The 20181-nt window shown below is 43.4% G+C and overlaps 1 protein-coding gene across 1 annotated transcript; it reads right to left on the reverse strand.

The window, feature by feature from the left end:
- Positions 1-2826: 2826 nt before the first annotated feature.
- Positions 2827-10126, reverse strand: LOC129331278 (emopamil-binding protein-like). The gene is made up of 4 exons (XM_054981735.1): positions 9868-10126; positions 8315-8384; positions 6314-6452; positions 2827-4814 (listed from the first exon to the last, which is right to left on the reverse strand). Exons 1-4 carry the CDS (start codon positions 10054-10056, stop codon positions 4580-4582), a joined length of 633 nt encoding a protein of 210 aa, XP_054837710.1. The 5' UTR covers positions 10057-10126; the 3' UTR covers positions 2827-4579.
- Between the last annotated feature and the right edge of the window lie 10055 nt (positions 10127-20181).

Here is a 20181-nt window from a genome sequence, read left to right on the forward strand (position 1 = left end):
TTGGCTCAGTCACAGCTCTCTCAGAGCTCTCTCTGTCCCAGCCACCTTGCAGGGTCATTGTTGTGGGGATTATAATAACATGCTTTGTAAATTGCTCTGAGTGGGTGTTAAGTTGTCCTGAAGGGCGATATTATAAATCTAGAATTCTTTCAAATGTTGATGGCATTATGGGATTTTAAACATGATTTACATTACTGTGTTTATATCCAAGTAAGTGGCACAAGCTATGAGCAACAGTTACCTAGATAAGGGGGAAAGTATTTCAGGATGTATCCTTTTTAACATATTAGTACATCACACACAGAGGCCTCAACAGGTGTAGTGAAAATTACTGCAGAGATGAAACAGGTATAGCCAGTGCAAATCTTAGGTATGTTTATGTGGAAATGTCTAGAATTTAGCAGGCCTTTCACCCTAGCAAGTGTGCATAGAATTGCAGCCCAAGTGACATTTTGATTTTTAAGCACTTGAAGGAAATACCACAGTTTAGTCCATTTTATATTTTTTGATCCTCTTGAAAATTGATCCAGAGAAGTTAGCCGTGTTAGTCTGTAGTAGCAAAATCAAAAAGAGTCCAGTAGCACCTTTAAGACTAACCAATTTTATTTTATTGTAGCATAAGCTTTCGAGAATCAAGTTCTCTTCATCAGATGCCTGATCAGGCATCTGATGAAGAGAACTTGATTCTTGAAAATTGAATTTGGCATAAGTGATAAAACCGCAGACACAGTTTAGAATCACAGACCAGTATGTAAGTCTATTGGATGCTAAGAGTTGGAGAAAACGGGTGCCATTCAGTTCTTCTGGTTCTGCTTTGGACCCCCTGCTGCTTGCCCTATCACCTTTTCCCTTTCTTTCCATTCAAGAATTTGCCCCCTCCTTCAGTAAAGTGACTGCCCAGTCAGACCTCTCTGCCACTCCGTTTTCTTCATTCAGCTCTCCAGCTTCCTATGCCTCCTCCAGTCCTTTATTTCTGCTTCTTTTCTCATCCCATCGGATGTGTCCTGTGGAAACTGTCCAGTCTGTCCCACATGTCTCACCTTGTTCCTACCCCCTGGCTGCCACCTCCCCTGCCGGTCTCTCTCCTGTCTACCACACAATCAGCCTCTCTGGCTCCTTTTCCAGTGCGTTCACACATGCCACTGCTTTCCCCTTTCTTCAACTACAGCTCCATTTCTCTTCTGCCTCCAAAGTCCTTCAGTTTTGACTTTCTGTTTTGACTTTCCTCTGGTCTGTTGCTGCTCCTCGATCTGGCTTCTGTGTTCCACTGAAACTGCCGTCACAGAAATCACTTGTGTGATTTTTCTCACTGCTAAATCTGAAGGGACCGTGTTTTGTCTTTGTCCTCCTCTCGACTGCCCTTCCACCTTTGATAGTTAGTCTGTTGTAGTAAAATAAAAGTCCAGGGTGAAAATGATCAAGATGTTCCTGCTATGTGTTGAGTGATTGTTAAATGTTTATTTTGTTTGGAATATTAAAAATCCCACATTTACGGGCCATTAAAAAATAAAAACAACTTTTCTGAAGATGTTTATAAAACTTTTATCAGTGAATCTGAAGTCTGAGAAAATAAGTTTTGTTTTCGTTTAGTGCTCTCTAGCTCCTCCTCCCCAGGGTACGAAGTCTTCAATTCTCTTCCTATCGAGCTAACTTTTGAGCTAGTGTGGTGTATGGTTAGGGTGTCAAGACTAGGATCTTGGAGACCTAGGCTTGAATCTACTCTGCCATGTAACCTTGGGCCAGGCACATACTTTCATCCTAACCTACCTCACAGGGTTGTTGTGAGGATAAAAATAAGAGAATGTTCCAAGCTATTGTAGGTCCCCATTGGGGGGGAAAGTGAAGCATAAATGAAGTCAATAACTGCTCTTGGCCTTGACAGTAGTGCCATCTAGTGGTAAATATTAGGTATGCTGGATGCTTGCATGCATTACCAGTTCCTTTGCACCACCTCTCCCATAGTAAGTGGCCACCATTTTGGCGCTTTAGAATTGTTGTGTTCTTCTGTCCCACTAATAGCCTTTTGTATAGGTGAAACTAAGGGTTTAAAGAGTTCCTTTCTCCAGGTGGGCTAAGTAGTCTAGTGTCTGTCTAATCTTGACCATTTGTAACCCCTCCCTCCCAAATCGCTGATAAAACATTATCTGCGCACCTTGTGCCTGATATACCTCCCAATAATTGTGCTCTGATTACTTCCAAGTTGTGCTCAAACCACTGCTACCACATTATGGATTGGGTGGTGGGTGTCATTGCTTCCTCCTGATCCTCAGTTTCCCCAGTAGTGCTACCACCACTTCAGCTGAAACAGGCTTGTCCCTTCATCAGTTCTTGGGGCAAGCTGGTGAGCCTCCGAGTGTGTACAGTTATGGCACCTGACTGAACAGCCAGGCACACAGGTCAAGCCTGTTACATCTTATCTTAACCAAGGAAGGTCTTTACTGAACTATAAGACTACAGAACATAGGTAGCACACAGGATGGGGAAAACAGATCTTGCAGCTACATAAAAGGAAAGAAGTTACTACTAACTACCATATTTAGGGTTACCATACAGTACCTTGTTCATCCCCTTCTTGGGATGGGCTTCCAATGCCTGGAGGAAAAAGCAAGCCCGCCAGTCGGTCCTCTGACTCTAGAACCTCACCAGAGCAGCACAGCTAAATGGCTGCAGAGACTTTTGTGCCCTCTCTTCCCAAAGTGGGTGGGTTGGGTCCTGGCACGCACGTCTTGTCCCTCAGGCCCCTGGTTTTATGATGGTACCAAAAGGCTAAAGCAACACACATTTACCCCCAAGATGTCAGTTACACAAAGAGCAGAAGGAGAGGTGTCAAGTTGAGCAAATGGCATTTAATCAGAGCTTGATTATGAAAAGGAATCAGAGGCCAGTTTGGTATTAAAAGGCCCGGGCCTGATTAACAGTCGAGTATCTGCTTGGTATGTAGAAGGACTCAGGTTCACACACCCCCCCCCCCCAGCATTTCCAGTTAGAAGGATCTAGCAGTAGGCAATAAGACATCAGCCGGAGAGCTGCTGAACCATACACTAAGCAGGCAAAAGTAAGTTGCAGTGCAAGTGAACCCTTTTGCTTTTTCACCCTTCCAGGGTTTTTTTCCAGCATACTACAATGGAAAGATCCCCGCTGTGAGTTCTTGCTTTAGATGTTGCAGACAGGGCCCTTCTTCTTTGTATGTGTGTAACAAGGAGCCACGTCCAAGTCTAAAACCCTGATCAATATAATCTTAACAATCTTAGTTAAAGGCACATATGTTTTTAGACACAAAAGTATTTTAGGAGTTATACCTTAGAAATATGTGTGAAGACACTCTGAGCAGCAGCTACTTGGCTCAAACATGATATGAATTAAGAAATGGCAGGGGAGGGGGAATAACAGGATGTTTAAGTGACAGGAGACTGAAGAAGCCATAGAGAAGAAGCTAAAGAGAAGACCTATGCAAGGTTTTGGAGAAAGAAGGAAAGAACAGGTTCTGGCATAGGATCTCTGGGGTTCATTAAAGGCGCGCTTGGGGTTTAACCTCGTATTTTCAAAGTCCAGGAGGATGTAACTTGTTTATTGTCCCCTGTGGATGATGGGCTTAACATTCTTTTGCCGTGTTAACTAAATGGCAACAAACAGGAAATCTATGATTGGAATTACTGAGGTTTTTGAATTTAATGCAGCTGTAAAGGTCATTAAATTTAACTGGAGCAGCATCATTCATTCCATGTAATTTCCCCTAACATAAATTATATACCTCCAAATCTAACATTAGCATGATAGGTTCTTTTTTACGGGGCTAAAGGCAACTTTGTGTATGTGTGCAAAAATGACTGCAGGCACCACTTTAAAATCTCTTCTGTTTCTTTAAAAATTGCTGCAGGGCATCAATCCAATCGCAGGCGTAGCAGCTCTAGGAGCTCTTGTTGCCCCCCCCCCCCAATGCCTTTCATGTGCCAAAAAAGCACCACCCGTTGCTGTTTCAGGACCTGAAAAAGCTCATGGGGACAAGAGCTCATGGTGTTGCCACAATCCTAATTCAGATGTGGGCCCGCAGCAATTTTTAAAGAACTACAAAGGTTTTTAAAATGACGTCGACCGCCGTGGGATGGACCCGTGACATCTTGCTCTTGTAGTTTAACCCTCAGTTGTTACAGAAAGACATAGTTTCAGGTAGATAGTTGTATTAGTCTGCAGTTGAAGAGCAAGAGTTGAGTCCTGTAGCACCTTAAAGACGAACAAGATTTCCAGTATATGCTTTCCAGAGTCAAAGGTCCCTTAATCAGAAACACAGATTGTTATCTAGCAGCCTAGATCGTTATCTAGCAGGTACCAATTTACTGCTGTTTCTGGTGGGAGCTGTTTGTGATTTAAGGGCCTGGGGTAGACACTGGAAGGCAAGCTTTGTACTCCCGGAGTGCTCAGGCTGCAAGTAAGTAAACATCCTGGACTCACAGTTGTGCACCACGTAGTGGCATGTGGACGCCCTGACTGGGAAGGGAAGAAACCCTGATTTTTCACTATTCCTTGTGTCGGAAGGATTGCAACTGAAGACACCACAACTACTGTCCCAATGCCTTGCTCATTAATGTTTTTTCCTGTCTGATCTCTCATGATGCATCTTCTTCAACTCTACCCAGGACTGCACTAGCAGAAGTCCAGGAATAACTATCCATATACCATTGAAAAATGTCAGATACACCCAAACATAAAGCCAGTGACTAGTGTTGAGACTGGGGCTTCCAATGAGCCACTCTGGACCAAAGGTCATCCATCCGCCATATATTTCAGTAACACACAATGTTATCTGAATGAAGTGCCTGTAAGGGGGCGAGAAAAGGAAATTAGAAATGGAAATTCAATGTACATTTCACATGTTGAAAGCACTATTACTTTATATATATATCTTCTAGAGCCAGTTTGGTGTAGTGGTTAAGAGCGGCAGGACTCTAATCTGGAGAACCAGACTTGATTCCCCCCTCCTCCATTTGAAGCCAGCTGGGTGACCTTGGGTCAGTCACAGCTCTCTCAGAGCTCTCTCAGCCCCACCTACCTCACAGGGTGATTGTTGTGGGGATGATAATAACACACTTTGTATACCACTCTGCGTGTGCATTAAGTTGTCCTGAAGGGCGGTATATAACTGTAGTAGTAGTAGTACAACATTTTTTTAAAAGTTAAAAGCCAAAGGAGAGAGAGAGTGCTTGAAGGCTAAGATATAAGCAGGCACAATGCATGAGACTATAACATGTTTACTGTTCCATATGGTACAGAAATCAAGAAGGCCTTCATATTTTTGTTTTATTTTTTGGAGAAGAAAAGAATTTGTATTTATTTCCATCATTTCATCCCTGCTATCTTATTACTTTGCCCAATTGTTCAAGAAATGTATTAGACAGTCAATGGCAACGCACTGTTGTTATTTATAAGGGGACGAGGTACAACAGTGAGAATGACTGAAAACACCCCTGGAATGTAGCCTGATGATGTTATGACAGGCAAAAATAAAGTGAATCCATGGCAAAAATCTCAAAATAGGTACAAAGGAGATCGCACTTGTCCTTCTCTCTGACTTCTGAACAATTGCTTAGTCTAGCAATGTCCATTTTACTTTGGGATGAAGATTCTTCAATCAGCCAAATCAGTCTTCTGTACTTTGAAACCTTAACCTTAGCAATCGATTTTTACCAAACTAAGGAATGAGAGATTCCTTTCCACTTTTGATTTAACAGAGAAACTGAAGTTATATTTTGGGCAGAAAAACTGGCAGCAAACAAAAGGGGGAAAAAAAGAGGAAAAATTGTAGAACTACTTGAAATAACCATTCTTCATCGGTTTTGTCCATAATGTGGCCATATTACATCCATCAACCCAAAGAGCCTCTGTATTTTTTTGTTGGGGACAAGAGATCCTGCTTGACATCACCGAACTGGTCTGTGGGCAGTGGACAACACTACAACGCTACAACGTTCAAATACTGGTATTTATCACTCTCCATGCAAGGGCTTGTTCCTACCTCATCCTGCCACGAAGCAGCTTGGTGATCTTGAGGCAGCTCTGACAAGCAGAGAATTTGGCTGGAGGACTTATTGGAGGAGGTAGCTGGGAGGGAGGTTGCAGTTACCAATCCCAAGAGCTCCCATGATTGGGAGGTGCTGATGCTGAGCTCATGGTCAAAAATGTGGATATTGAGGAATGGTCAGAATCAGATTGTCTCTGCATCTTTATTTTCCATTCTGCCCTACTGGCCATCCCTGGATGTCTTAGTTCATAGAATTGTTTTATGACAAAGCTGATGCACTTGAAAAAAAATGCTCACCTGTAATGCTTCTGTTTGAGAATAGCGTAAATGAGGATCAATGCCAAAAGGCCATCCAAAAAAACAGACTGGATCTCCATTGAGACAATAGTGGAATCAAAGTGTAGCCATCTTGCATCTGCTATGCTATATTCCTTCCCTAAAGAAGATTACAGACATCATTAGCTTGTCTTATGTAATGGAATGAGACTGCATAAATCATAGAATCATAGAGTTGGAAGGGGCCATACAGACCATCTAGTCCAACCCCCTGCCCAGTGCAGGATCAGCCTAAAGCATCTCTGACAAGTATTCATCCAGCCTCTTCTTAAAAACTGCCAGTGAGGGGGAGCTCACCACCTCCCTCGGCAGCTGATTCCACCTTTGAACTACTCTGACCGTGAAAAAGTTTTTCCTAATATCCAGCCGGTACCTTTGTGCATGTAATTTAAGCCCATTGCTTCGGGTCCTACCCTCTGCTGCCAACTGGAACAGCTCCTTGCCCTCCTCCAAATGACAGCCTTTCAAATATTTAAAGAGAGCAATCATGTCTCCCCTCAACCTCCTCCAAACTAAACATTCCCAAGACCCTCAGCCTTTCCTCGTAGGGCTCAGTCTCCAGACCCCTGATCATCCTCGTTGCTCTCCTCTGCACCCTCTCGAATTTGTCCACATCCTTTTTGAAGTGAGGCCTCCAGAACTGCACACAATACTCCAGGTGCAGCCTGACCAAGGCAGTATAGAAAGGGGCTATGACCTCCTGCGATTTCGACGCTATGGCCCCTTTGATACAACCCAAGATTGAATTAGCCTTTTTTGCCAACCTGGCTCTGGAAACAATAGAATTAGCCTTTTTTGCCAACCTGGCTCTGGAAAGAAGAGAATGGAGATCTGAAATGCAATGCCCAAAACACCCTTCTTCACAGTGTGAGAGACCTGGAGCAGGGTAGTAGTGGTTATCAACATGCCAGGGCACCTTTATATGGTCCCAGGTTGTCAGGACTTATTAGAATACAGGAAAAATTAGAATACAGGAAAAAATGGACCGGGCCCTTTTCTTGAACGTGGTGTATGGAATGTGGTGTACGGAATGTCCTCTCTGGTAACATTCTATAAACACTGCAATAATATTTTATTTCAACAAGTCTTCTCTGACTGTATTTAATCTGCTTTGATCTAGGCTCTGAATATTAGAATGTTAATAAATGCAACCAACTCTCAAGTGTGTGTGTAGACCATGATCAAATACCTGCTAAAGGCAATTCTGCTTATACTAAAGAAGACTTCCAGCCTGTGGAGACAATGAAGAGCATTAAGTGTATTCTGATATATACCTCATGAATCGTCCTAGGCTGGTCTCAGAAGCAGATTTCTCAGATGAAGCAAGCTAACCACACAAACCAGTTGAACAGCAAGGCTCTCTGCTTAGCACAGGGCTTAAGTTTTCTGGAAAGCAAGAGGCCTCACCTGTTCACCTGAAAGCCAGTTTGGTGTAGTGGTTAAGAGCACGGGACCCTGATCTGGAGAGCCGGGTTTGATTCCCCACTCCCCCACTTGAAGCCAGCTGGGTGACCTTGGGCTAGTCACAGCTCTCTGGTGCTCTCTCAGCCCCACCCACCTCACAAGGTGTTTTGTTGTGGGGATAATGATAGCATACTTGTAAACCGCTCTGAGTGGGCATTAAGTTGTCCTGAAGGGCAGTATATAAATCGAACGTTATTCCTGGGTTAACACCTGCACAATTAGCATTAATTTTTAAAAATATTGCTACCATGTTTTCCAGCCACAATATTTCAGTGAGAAACTATTTAAAATTATGTTTTTTGATTCACAGAAGTGTTAATGTCACGTAGAACTAAAGTTTATATCAACATTGTGTAACATAACAGTGATGGGTTTTGAAGCAAAAGTTCAATATAGGCAACAATGTTGAAACCCATCTGTAGCCACCTCTAATCTTACGGATTCTAGAGCACTGGAGAAGCATTAGCTTCCTGTGTTTCGGTTTAACAGAATACTTACACAGAGACGCAATTATGTTATCGAATTCTGCAACCGTTCCCATCAGAGCCATGTAAACAAAGGAGCCTTCCTGTGGGTAAAGAGCAAACAACCAACAAAATATGACTTATCAATGAAATGTGAGATAGACTGGTGGTGTGGGTAGGACCAGATTATTTCAGGACTCCTTGGGGAGGCTGTCTAGTCGTACAGAAGCACTGCAATGCTGTGATGTCCCTGTAGATGGAGGTTTACCACCCAGTATCAGGAGGGCACATACTTTATCCCTCAAATTACTGCACTGCCCAAGTGCAATAATAATTTGGCTTTTTTTAAAAAATGAAGTCCAGTAGCATCTTAATAGCTGACAAAATTTTCCAGGGTACAAACTTTCGTGAGTCAAAGCTCATTTCATCAGATACAAATGAGAATGAAGATCCATCAGCTCAGAAGGCTGAGAGGAGTGTTACAAAATAGGGCCAGTTGGAGTCAGGAAGCATAGGTACAGTACAAGATATAGCTGGTGTTCTTCGAGTGTATTTCCCAGCAGTTCAGCAGGTTTGGAGATAAGTAGCACCTTAGAGACCAACAAGATTTTCAGAGTGTAAGCTTTTGAGAGATAGAGCTCTCTTCTTCAGATAGCAATGGTATGGTGTATGGTATCTGAAGGGCACTTGACTCTGAAAGCTCATACCCTGAACATCTTGTTGGACTTTGCCACTGGACTCCAGTCCTGCTGTTCTACTGCAAACCAACCTAGCTACCTACCTGAAACTATCTAAGGGAGTTTTGTCTCTTGAAAGCTCATACCCTGAAAATCTTGTTGGTCTCTAGGGCGCCACTGGACTCCAGTCCTGCTGTTCTACTGCAAACCAACATAGCTACCTACCTGAAACTATCTAAGGGAGTTTTGTCTCTTGAAAGCTCATACCCTGAAAATCTTGTTGGTCTCTAGGGTGCCACTGGACTCCAGTCCTGCTGTTCTACTGCAGATCAACACAGCTACCCACCTAAACCATTCCCATCCATTGCTCGTATTGAATTACATGGCATAATCCACCTTGAGTCCCAGTGGGAAAGGCAGGCTATAAATAAGGTAAATAAAATAAATGAAAATAAACCATCTTTGGTTTATTACAAGGCTTGATCCCAGAGTACGCCTCCATGTAATACAATACATTATTGAAAAGCTGTCTTAAGGTTCAGCCACCTTAGGTACAGGTAGGCAGAGAAAAAACCAGTTTCTCCATTGAGGAACACCATTAATTATTACTATTAATGAAAGACCTGCACAGAGGGCGCAGGAAGACAGAAAGGCCACAAGGCCGGGGAATCGCCCCGCTGGCCGCCTCAGCGCCTCAAGTCAGCCTGGAGCGAAGCGTGAGGCGAGGGCGCTTCTTCGCCCTCGCAGGGGCCGTGGCGCGGCTTCCAAAGCGGGGCTGCGCGCTTCTGCCTCAGGCAGGGACCGGCGTTTCAAACTAGCCCGCCCGGCTTGGGCCTTCCCCTCTGAGGAGACGCCAGCTCAGTCGTGGGAAGGCCCGGCCGTAGGGCGCCTCTCCACCGCGGAGCCTCACCACGGTGGCGTGGACCAGGGCGTCGTAGCACAGCCAGCTCAGCGCCCAGCCGTCCAGCCGCGAGCTCCCGTGGCGCCGGCCCAGCCACCGGCCGAGCGCCCAGCCCAGGCCGAACTGGGCCGCGCATGCCGCTAGGGAGGCCGCCGACCTCCAGCTCAGCGGCGAGGGCGGCTGCCCGGTGCTCGCCATCGCCGTCCTCGGGTCGCAGTCAGGGTCCTTCGGGGACTAGTCGGCGGCGCCGCTTATGCGGGATGCTTTGGGGCCAGCGAGTTGCGGGCATTTTAAATGGGGCAGGCATGGAGGCGAGGCCGAAAACAGGCCTGCTCGGGCCTGTCTTTCTCCCCGCGTAGGAGGCGAAGGCGGCGGCTGTATTGGGAGTAAACAGCTGAGAGAGAGAGAACAGAGCAAGTTTCAGGCGGGTAGCCATGTTGGTCAGGCAGGATTTGGGTCCTTAGAGACTCTTAAAAGAAATTTTCCTGCAACTGTATAGATTTTAGCTAGACTCTTTTAGTTATAACTTTGGTTCTATTGAAAGACATGTTGGGATGAGTCTCCCCCACCCCATCCCCAATTCCTTTATTGACGGTCTTAAAACATTCATAATGCAGAGATTGCAACAGATAATTCAAATGACAAGAATATCAATGCAATGTAATAATTGAACATAATGTGCTAGAAGAAACTGGCATTGAAGTTAAAATACATTACAAAAAGATCAGCTCGCCAGTCATATGTAAGATCCCAATGTATTTTAGAAGGAGATGAGAGCCTGTGAGGGTCATAGGAAGGTGGTAAAATGTCATGTTTGCTGAGGTTAGTCAACAGTGGAAACCAATTTTGCGTGAATTTGGTCTAGGAGTCGTCTGTATCTGTTTCAGATCTTGTGAGATTTTCTCATATGTAAAAAACTCCCATCGTTTTTTGTGTCATGTTTGAATAGTGGGCGAACAATCATCTTTCCATTCAGCTGCAATGACTGAGTCTCTGCTGCCTTCCTCTGTTTGCCTCTCTTTTCATCTACTTGTAATGGTTTTGTACATTTAGCAATTCAGCCGAAGATAGTGGGCAGTTCTGGAGTGTCATTAATTTAGGGTATACTAACACTAAGGACCCAGATTGACCATAGACAGTGCATGATTGCTCATAGAGAATAATGGAGCCCACGCTTGCCTGTAAGCAGTAATGGAGCGCTCGCTTGCCCTTAGAAAATAATGGAGTCCACGTTTGCCCATAGGCAATAATGGGGTGCATGCTTACCCTTAGAAAATAATGGAGGGCATGCTTGCCCGTAGGCAATAATGGAGGGCACACTTGTCCATAGGGAATAATGGGGGATCATGCTTGCCCATAAGGAATAATGCAGTCCACGCTTGCCTAGTAAGGGCACCAATTGCCCTTAGACAATACATGACTGCCAGTAGAGAATGCATGATTGCCCATAGGTAATAATGGAGCCCACACTCTATTGACAATCATGTATTGTCTATGGGCAATCAGTGTCCTTAGTTTTAGCATGTGCAATGATTTAGAACAGAAAATGCCATGCATGATCAGAGATACCTGTTGTGCATCAGTTTGTTTTGGTCTTTTTACTCTAATAAACCTTTTTACTTTGCCAACATTTCTGCCTTGGCTGGGAATTTTTTCTTGACTGGGAATTTTTTCTTTAAATTTTTGAAGGATTGGCTAGAGGACCTGTTGGAGCGTCGGCTGGGAGGGAGGCTGCAGTGGCGGTTTCCAAGAGTTCCCATGATCGGAAGGTACTGATGTCAAGCTCATGATCAAAGACATGGATATTGGAACATTTACTACTTCAAAGGCACGATCGGAATCAGATTGTCTCTGCATCCTTATTTTCCACCATTCTGCCCTACTGACCAAGCTTGGAGGGTCTTTGTTCATGGAAATGTTTTATGACAAAACTGATGTGCTTAAAACATGCTCTCACCTGTAATGCTTCTGTTTAAGAATAGCATAAATGAGGATCAATGCCAGAAGGCTATCCAGAAAAACAGTCAGTATTTCCAGTGAGACAATAGTAGGATCAGAATGTAGCCATCTTGCATCTGCTATGCCGTATTCCTTCCCTATAGAAGATCACAGACATCATTAGCTGGTCTTATGTAATGGAATGAGACAGTGTAAACATCCCTGGAAGGAAATGGGTATCTGGCATGCAATGCCCAAAACTCCCTTCACAGTGGCCGTTTCCTGATGGCTTACCTGTCTCCAGAACGTCGCGCCATGTTGCGGGGAAAACGTGAAATATCGTGCTTTCTCGTGCGAGTTTTGCGCGACATTGCATGACGTCGTGCAAAACTTGCGCGAGAAAACGCGATATTTCGCGTTTTCCCCACAACATGGCACGACGTTCCGGAGGCAGGTAAGCCATCTGGAAACGGCCAGTGTGGCAGATCTGGGCAAGCAGGGTACAGATTATATTCTTTATTGATTATTATATAATGTAATGTAAGGGGGGGAGGAGGGTGGGCAAGAAATCTAATAGATTAAATTAATTAAATCCAGATCAAATAGAGTGAGGATCAAATGAGACCTGAAATTTTATATTTACCCAAGCTGCTTTCCCCCCTGTCTTTTATATAAAGAAAATTGTATGACAATGATTTACCAATAGCGCCTTTCACCACACAGACTAGCTAAAATTTACTTCACCTTCATCATCAGTACTAATTTTTTTTTAAAAAATATTGCTTGCATATTTTTAAGCCCCAACATTTAAATGAGAAACTGTTTAAAATGATGACATTTGAGCTTCATGGGAACCTTAAACAAGTCTATAGATTTTGCAAAAGTGTTTCAAAGTCACATAGAAATGAAGTTTATAAACATTGTCTAATGCTGCTGAGTTGTGAAACAAAAGTTTGATCAAAGCAACAATATTCAAACCCAACTGTAACCAACTCTAATTTAGGAACAATATGTCCTCCAGGGTTGAATCAGGACATAGGATTCTTCTTGCATTGGTGTTGGAGAGTGCCCTCAAGTCATACCTGATTTATAGCCACCTCTGGCAGGGTTTTCATAGTAAAAGGCCGCCGACCTCCAGCTCAGCGGCGAGGGCGGCTGCCCGGTGCTCGCCATCGCCGTCCTCGGGTCGCAGTCAGGGTCCTTCGGGGACTAGTCAGCGGCGCCGCTTATGCGGGATGCTTTGGGGCCAGCGAGTTGCGGGCATTTTAAATGGGGCAGGCATGGAGGCGAGGCCGAAAACAGGCCTGCTAGGGCCTGTCTTTCTCCCCGCGTAGGAGGCGAAGGCGGCGGCTCTATTGGGAGTAAACAGCTGAGAGAGACAGAACAGAGCAAGTTTCAGGCGGATAGCCATGTTGGTCAGGCAGGATTTGGGTCCTTAGAGACTCTTAAAAGAAATTTTCCTGCAACTGTATAGATTTTAGCTAGACTCTTTTAGTTATAACTTTGGTTCTATTGAAAGACATGTTGGGATGAGTCTCCCCCACCCCATCCCCAATTCCTTTATTGACGGTCTTAAAACATTCATAATGCAGAGATTGCAACAGATAATTCAAATGACAAGAATATCAATGCAATGTAATAATAGAACATAATGTGCTAGAAGAAACTGGCATTGAAGTTAAAATACATTACAAAAAGATCAGCTCGCCAGTCATATGTAAGATCCCAATGTATTTTAGAAGGAGATGAGAGCCTGTGAGGGACATAGGAAGGTGGTAAAGTGTCATGTTTGCTGAGGTTAGTCAACAGTGGAAACCAATTTTGCGTGAATTTGGTCTAGGAGTCGTCTGTATCTGTTTCAGATCTTGTGAGATTTTCTCATATGTAAAAAACTCCCATCGTTTTTTGTGTCATGTTTGAATAGTGGGCGAACAATCATCTTTCCATTCAGCTGCAATGACTGAGTCTCTGCTGCCTTCCTCTGTTTGCCTCTCTTTTCATCTACTTGTAATGGTTTTGTACATTTAGCAATTCAGCCGAAGATAGTGGGCAGTTCCGGAGTGTCATTAATTTAGGGTATACTAAAACTAAGGACCCAGATTGACCATAGACAATGCATGATTGCTCATAGAGAATAATGGAGCCCACGCTTTCCTGTAAGCAGTAATGGTGCGCTCGCTTGCCCTTAGAAAATAATGGAGTCCACGTTTGCCCATAGGCAATAATGGGGTGCATGCTTACCCTTAGAAAATAATGGAGGGCATGCTTGCCCGTAGGCAATAATGGAGGGCACACTTGTCCATAGGGAATAATGGGGGATCATGCTTGCCCATAAGGAATAATGCAGTCCACGCTTGCCTAGTAAGGGCACCAATTGCCCTTAGACAATACATGACTGCCAGTAGAGAATGCATGATTGCCCATAGGTAATAATGGAGCCCACACTCTATTGACAATCATGTATTGTCTATGGGCAATCAGTGTCCTTAGTTTTAGCATGTGCAATGATTTAGAACAGAAAATGCCATGCATGATCAGAGATACCTGTTGTGCATCAGTTTGTTTTGGTCTTTTTACTCTAATAAACCTTTTTACTTTGCCAACATTTCTGCCTTGGCTGGGAATTTTTTCTTGACTGGGAATTTTTTCTTTAAATTTTTGAAGGATTGGCTAGAGGACCTGTTGGAGCGTCGGCTGGGAGGGAGGCTGCAGTGGCGGTTTCCAAGAGTTCCCATGATCGGAAGGTACTGATGTCAAGCTCATGATCAAAGACATGGATATTGGAACATTTACTACTTCAAAGGCACGATCGGAATCAGATTGTCTCTGCATCCTTATTTTCCACCATTCTGCCCTACTGACCAAGCTTGGAGGGTCTTTGTTCATGGAAATGTTTTATGACAAAACTGATGTGCTTAAAACATGCTCTCACCTGTAATGCTTCTGTTTAAGAATAGCATAAATGAGGATCAATGCCAGAAGGCTATCCAGAAAAACAGTCAGTATTTCCAGTGAGACAATAGTAGGATCAGAATGTAGCCATCTTGCATCTGCTATGCCGTATTCCTTCCCTATAGAAGATCACAGACATCATTAGCTGGTCTTATGTAATGGAATGAGACAGTGTAAACATCCCTGGAAGGAGCAGAAGAAAATGGGTATCTGGCATGCAATGCCCAAAACTCCCTTCACAGTGGCCGTTTCCTGATGGCTTACCTGTCTCCAGAACGTCGCACCATGTTGCGGGGAAAACGTGAAATATCGTGCTTTCTCGTGCGAGTTTTGCGCGACATTGCATGACGTCGTGCAAAACTTGCGCGAGAAAACGCGATATTTCGCGTTTTCCCCACAACATGGCACGACGTTCCGGAGGCAGGTAAGCCATCTGGAAACGGCCAGTGTGGCAGATCTGGGCAAGCAGGGTACAGATTATATTCTTTATTGATTATTATATAATGTAATGTAAGGGGGGGAGGAGGGTGGGCAAGAAATCTAATAGATTAAATTAATTAAATCCAGATCAAATAGAGTGAGGATCAAATGAGACCTGAAATTTTATATTTACCCAAGCTGCTTTCCCCCCTGTCTTTTATATAAAGAAAATTGTATGACAATGATTTACCAATAGCGCCTTTCACCACACAGACTAGCTAAAATTTACTTCACCTTCATCATCAGTACTAATTTTTTTTTAAAAAATATTGCTTGCATATTTTTAAGCCCCAACATTTAAATGAGAAACTGTTTAAAATGATGACATTTGAGCTTCATGGGAACCTTAAACAAGTCTATAGATTTTGCAAAAGTGTTTCAAAGTCACATAGAAATGAAGTTTATAAACATTGTCTAATGCTGCTGAGTTGTGAAACAAAAGTTTGATCAAAGCAACAATATTCAAACCCAACTGTAACCAACTCTAATTTAGGAACAATATGTCCTCCAGGGTTGAATCAGGACATAGGATTCTTCTTGCATTGGTGTTGGAGAGTGCCCTCAAGTCATACCTGATTTATAGCCACCTCTGGCAGGGTTTTCATAGTAAAAGGCCGCCGACCTCCAGCTCAGCGGCGAGGGCGGCTGCCCGGTGCTCGCCATCGCCGTCCTCGGGTCGCAGTCAGGGTCCTTCGGGGACTAGTCAGCGGCGCCGCTTATGCGGGATGCTTTGGGGCCAGCGAGTTGCGGGCATTTTAAATGGGGCAGGCATGGAGGCGAGGCCGAAAACAGGCCTGCTAGGGCCTGTCTTTCTCCCCGCGTAGGAGGCGAAGGCGGCGGCTCTATTGGGAGTAAACAGCTGAGAGAGACAGAACAGAGCAAGTTTCAGGCGGGTAGCCATGTTGGTCAGGCAGGATTTGGGTCCTTAGAGACTCTTAAAAGAAATTTTCCTGCAACTGTATAGATTTTAGCTAGACTCTTTTAGTTATAACTTTGGTTCTATTGAAAGACATGTTGGGATGAGTCTCCCCCACCCCATCCCCAATTCTTTTATTGACGGTCTTAAAACATTCATAATGCAGAGATTGCAACAGATAATTCAAATGACAAGAATATCAATGCAATGTAATAATAGAACATAATGTGCTAGAAGAAACTGGCATTGAAGTTAAAATACATTACAAAAAGATCAGCTCGCCAGTCATATGTAAGATCCCAATGTATTTTAGAAGGAGATGAGAGCCTGTGAGGGACATAGGAAGGTGGTAAAGTGTCATGTTTGCTGAGGTTAGTCAACAGTGGAAACCAATTTTGCGTGAATTTGGTCTAGGAGTCGTCTGTATCTGTTTCAGATCTTGTGAGATTTTCTCATATGTAAAAAACTCCCATCGTTTTTTGTGTCATGTTTGAATAGTGGGCGAACAATCATCTTTCCATTCAGCTGCAATGACTGAGTCTCTGCTGCCTTCCTCTGTTTGCCTCTCTTTTCATCTACTTGTAATGGTTTTGTACATTTAGCAATTCAGCCGAAGATAGTGGGCAGTTCTGGAGTGTCATTAATTTAGGGTATACTAACACTAAGGACCCAGATTGACCATAGACAGTGCATGATTGCTCATAGAGAATAATGGAGCCCACGCTTTCCTGTAAGCAGTAATGGAGCGCTCGCTTGCCCTTAGAAAATAATGGAGTCCACGTTTGCCCATAGGCAATAATGGGGTGCATGCTTACCCTTAGAAAATAATGGAGGGCATGCTTGCCTGTAGGCAATAATGGAGGGCACACTTGTCCATAGGGAATAATGGGGGATCATGCTTGCCCATAAGGAATAATGCAGTCCACGCTTGCCTAGTAAGGGCACCAATTGCCCTTAGACAATACATGACTGCCAGTAGAGAATGCATGATTGCCCATAGGTAATAATGGAGCCCACACTCTATTGACAATCATGTATTGTCTATGGGCAATCAGTGTCCTTAGTTTTAGCATGTGCAATGATTTAGAACAGAAAATGCCATGCATGATCAGAGATACCTGTTGTGCATCAGTTTGTTTTGGTCTTTTTACTCTAATAAACCTTTTTACTTTGCCAACATTTCTGCCTTGGTTAATGCTGACTCCTCTATTGGGATTTTGGTGGGTCCCCTCGCAGAGACCGAGAAGGTTTTCGGAGTGTAAGCTTTCAAGAGTCAGAGCTCCCTTCTTCAGATATATTTTATATATATATAAGGTAAACTTACAAAGTCAGGGAACTTTGATACTCGAAAACTTATACCCTGAAAATCTCGTTGGTCTTTAAGATGCTGCTGGACCCAAATCATGCAGAACCTAGAAAACTGCTGAAACTCACAAGACTAGAATAGCCATTAGAAACCAGGGGATCTCTGAAGGATATGAGATAGCGGGGAATGCCAAGCGACTTGGGACTTGAAAAACTTGCAGAGAGGCAAATAATGTTATTTATTTATTTAAAACAGGAGAATGCTGCCTTTTTACCCAAGTAGGGCCCCCAAAGCGGCAAACATGAAGAACTTAAAATAACATTGTAAATAATTAAATTTAAAATAACATTTAAAATAGTATAAAATAATTAAATAAAAAAACACACACACTGTTATAGGAGGAACAGATCTCTCTCTCTCTCTCTCTCTCTCTCTCTCTCTCTCCTGTTAGGCGGGTAGCCATGTTGGTCTGCAATCAAATAGGTCCAGTTGCACCTTAAAGACCAACTATCTTTTCAGTTCATACCTTGGCAATCTAGTTGTTCTTTAAGGTGCTATTGGACCCGAATCTTGCTCTTAGCACGAGAGTGCAAAATCTTTTTTGAGCACTAGTCTTGTTGAATAAAGGGGAACTTTCTGAGTAGACTTATTTGGGGATTGCCCGCCAGCCATGTAGGTCTGAGATAACTGCCCGCAGAATGAAATGATCCTTGGGAGTAGGACAGAAATGAAAGTCCCTGGTAGTAGCACGAGCGCTTTGGGTTTGGAATGTCAGCAGTCTAAATCTAGGTTTCATTTGAACGTTGATGGCATTGTGGTATTTTAAACATGATTTATGTTCTGTCTGGTATTTACCTGGCACCGTGTTGTTGCTCTGAATTTTGAGAAGGGGTTTGAGTCTTAATTGTATCCCATTGGAAAATAATGTCTAATTTGCAAAATGTCTTTGCTTTCAGAATTTATAAGCAATACGCTAATGTGTAAATTGTAATTCAGTGAGCCCAGCTCTCGGTAAGAAATGTGTAACCTTGTTGCCTTGGCCTGTTCCTGGAAATTGTACCAACCAGCCTTTCTTTCTTTTTAAAAAAATTATTTATTGAGAAACAAATAGCTATAACAAGTTGAACAATAACATTAACATCATGAAGTAACAACAACAAAGATAAAATACAGTTTTAACAGTTTTAACTATATATGCTAACAGACGGAGTGATTAACTGTCAAGAATTGTCTGATATAATTCATTCGGAGGTGTCATGCCTGAGCCCCATCCATGCCAATATTCTCTTTTTGCATTCTGATCTTCTTGTGTCTCAATGTATGAATAATACTCTGTTGCTAATATCATAACTGTTATTCTCTCTGACCATCACAGGTGGTTCCTGGAACTGATTCCAATGTTTTCAATGCTTATGATCTTGTAGTCCTTTCCAGTGCTGTGTCTCGATTCCTCCGTACTTAGTGTGATATCTTAAATATGTGAAATGTTCTCACACAGAAAAAGCGCCAAAGTATTATTCATGCTGGGAGAGGGGAGAAAGGAGTAAACTAGAGGATAAAAGGGAATGATTTCCCACATGATGTCATTACTGTCAACTTCTACTCTTGCTGCTTGGTTAGCTAACTAGCTCCCAAGTAGTCCTAGGGACCTGTATATAGAAAAGATTTCATTTCTGAATAAAAACCATTTATCCAAGAACCTGAGTCTTGATGTGGTGCTCCAGAGATCTGTCTGCTGTATCCTGTCATCCATAGCCTAACAGGAGGAGACATATCTTTGCTAGCAATACAATTCAAAGAAGGGCCACCATTTTTCAAAGAACGATGATTTGAAAGAGAGGTTTTCATTTTTACGTATGACATATGATAATATTTCTAGTATGAATTGATCCCAGACTTTAACATACCATTGATCTATATTTGGGATATTTTTCTGGTTCCATCGTGATGCTATCAGCGTTTTAGCCACCACCAGTAAGCTATCAATTAATTCACGCCTGATTGATGGAACATTCGAATTCTGCCAGAAACCTAGGAAGATAATTTGAGGATCAAATTGAAGGTCATAATCCATGATCTCTTTTATTTGGGTGAGAACATCATCCCAAAATTTCATGACTGATGGACATTGCCACCAGTGGTGTCCGATTGTGCCCACAGCTCCACAACCATTCCAACAGGTAGGTGAGCAAGTTGATAAACCATGGTGCTGGCTTCTGTCCCAAGGGCTGGAGGGGTCAACAAGGAGCAATGGAGTCAACAGCTTTAAGGAGCTTCATGTTCCACACTCCTACAGCAGCTTTGGTAGAGCATGTGTCCGGAATTCTAAAATCCCCCAAGGCATTTTGGAATCTGAAAGGGTCTATGAGCCTTTGTGGATGAATCATTTTAACTGGACCCCCTATTTTGTGGGGTGTCGGGGCCATATTCACTTTTGCCTTCAGCAGATAATGATCTGACCATGGTTCAGGCTAAGTCTCTAATGTTGAAATAAGACTTCCCCTCAGAGGCTCAGTGCAAAATATTAAGTCTAGTGTGTGGCCTCTTTCATGTGTAGGGCCTGACACTCTTTGAGAGAGGCCTAGGGTTGCCAGGGAAGCTATAAATTCCTGATCCGGGCCTGACTTTGAACACTCAGCATGGATGTCGAAGTCTCCCAGAACAATAAGTCTAAGGGTCTCCAACACCATGTCTGCTAGCAGCTCTGCCAGCTTAGAAAGGGTGCCTATGG

The sequence above is a fragment of the Eublepharis macularius genome, chromosome 1, assembly GCF_028583425.1.
Source record: "Eublepharis macularius isolate TG4126 chromosome 1, MPM_Emac_v1.0, whole genome shotgun sequence".
NCBI classification, from domain to species: Eukaryota; Metazoa; Chordata; class Lepidosauria; order Squamata; family Eublepharidae; genus Eublepharis; species Eublepharis macularius.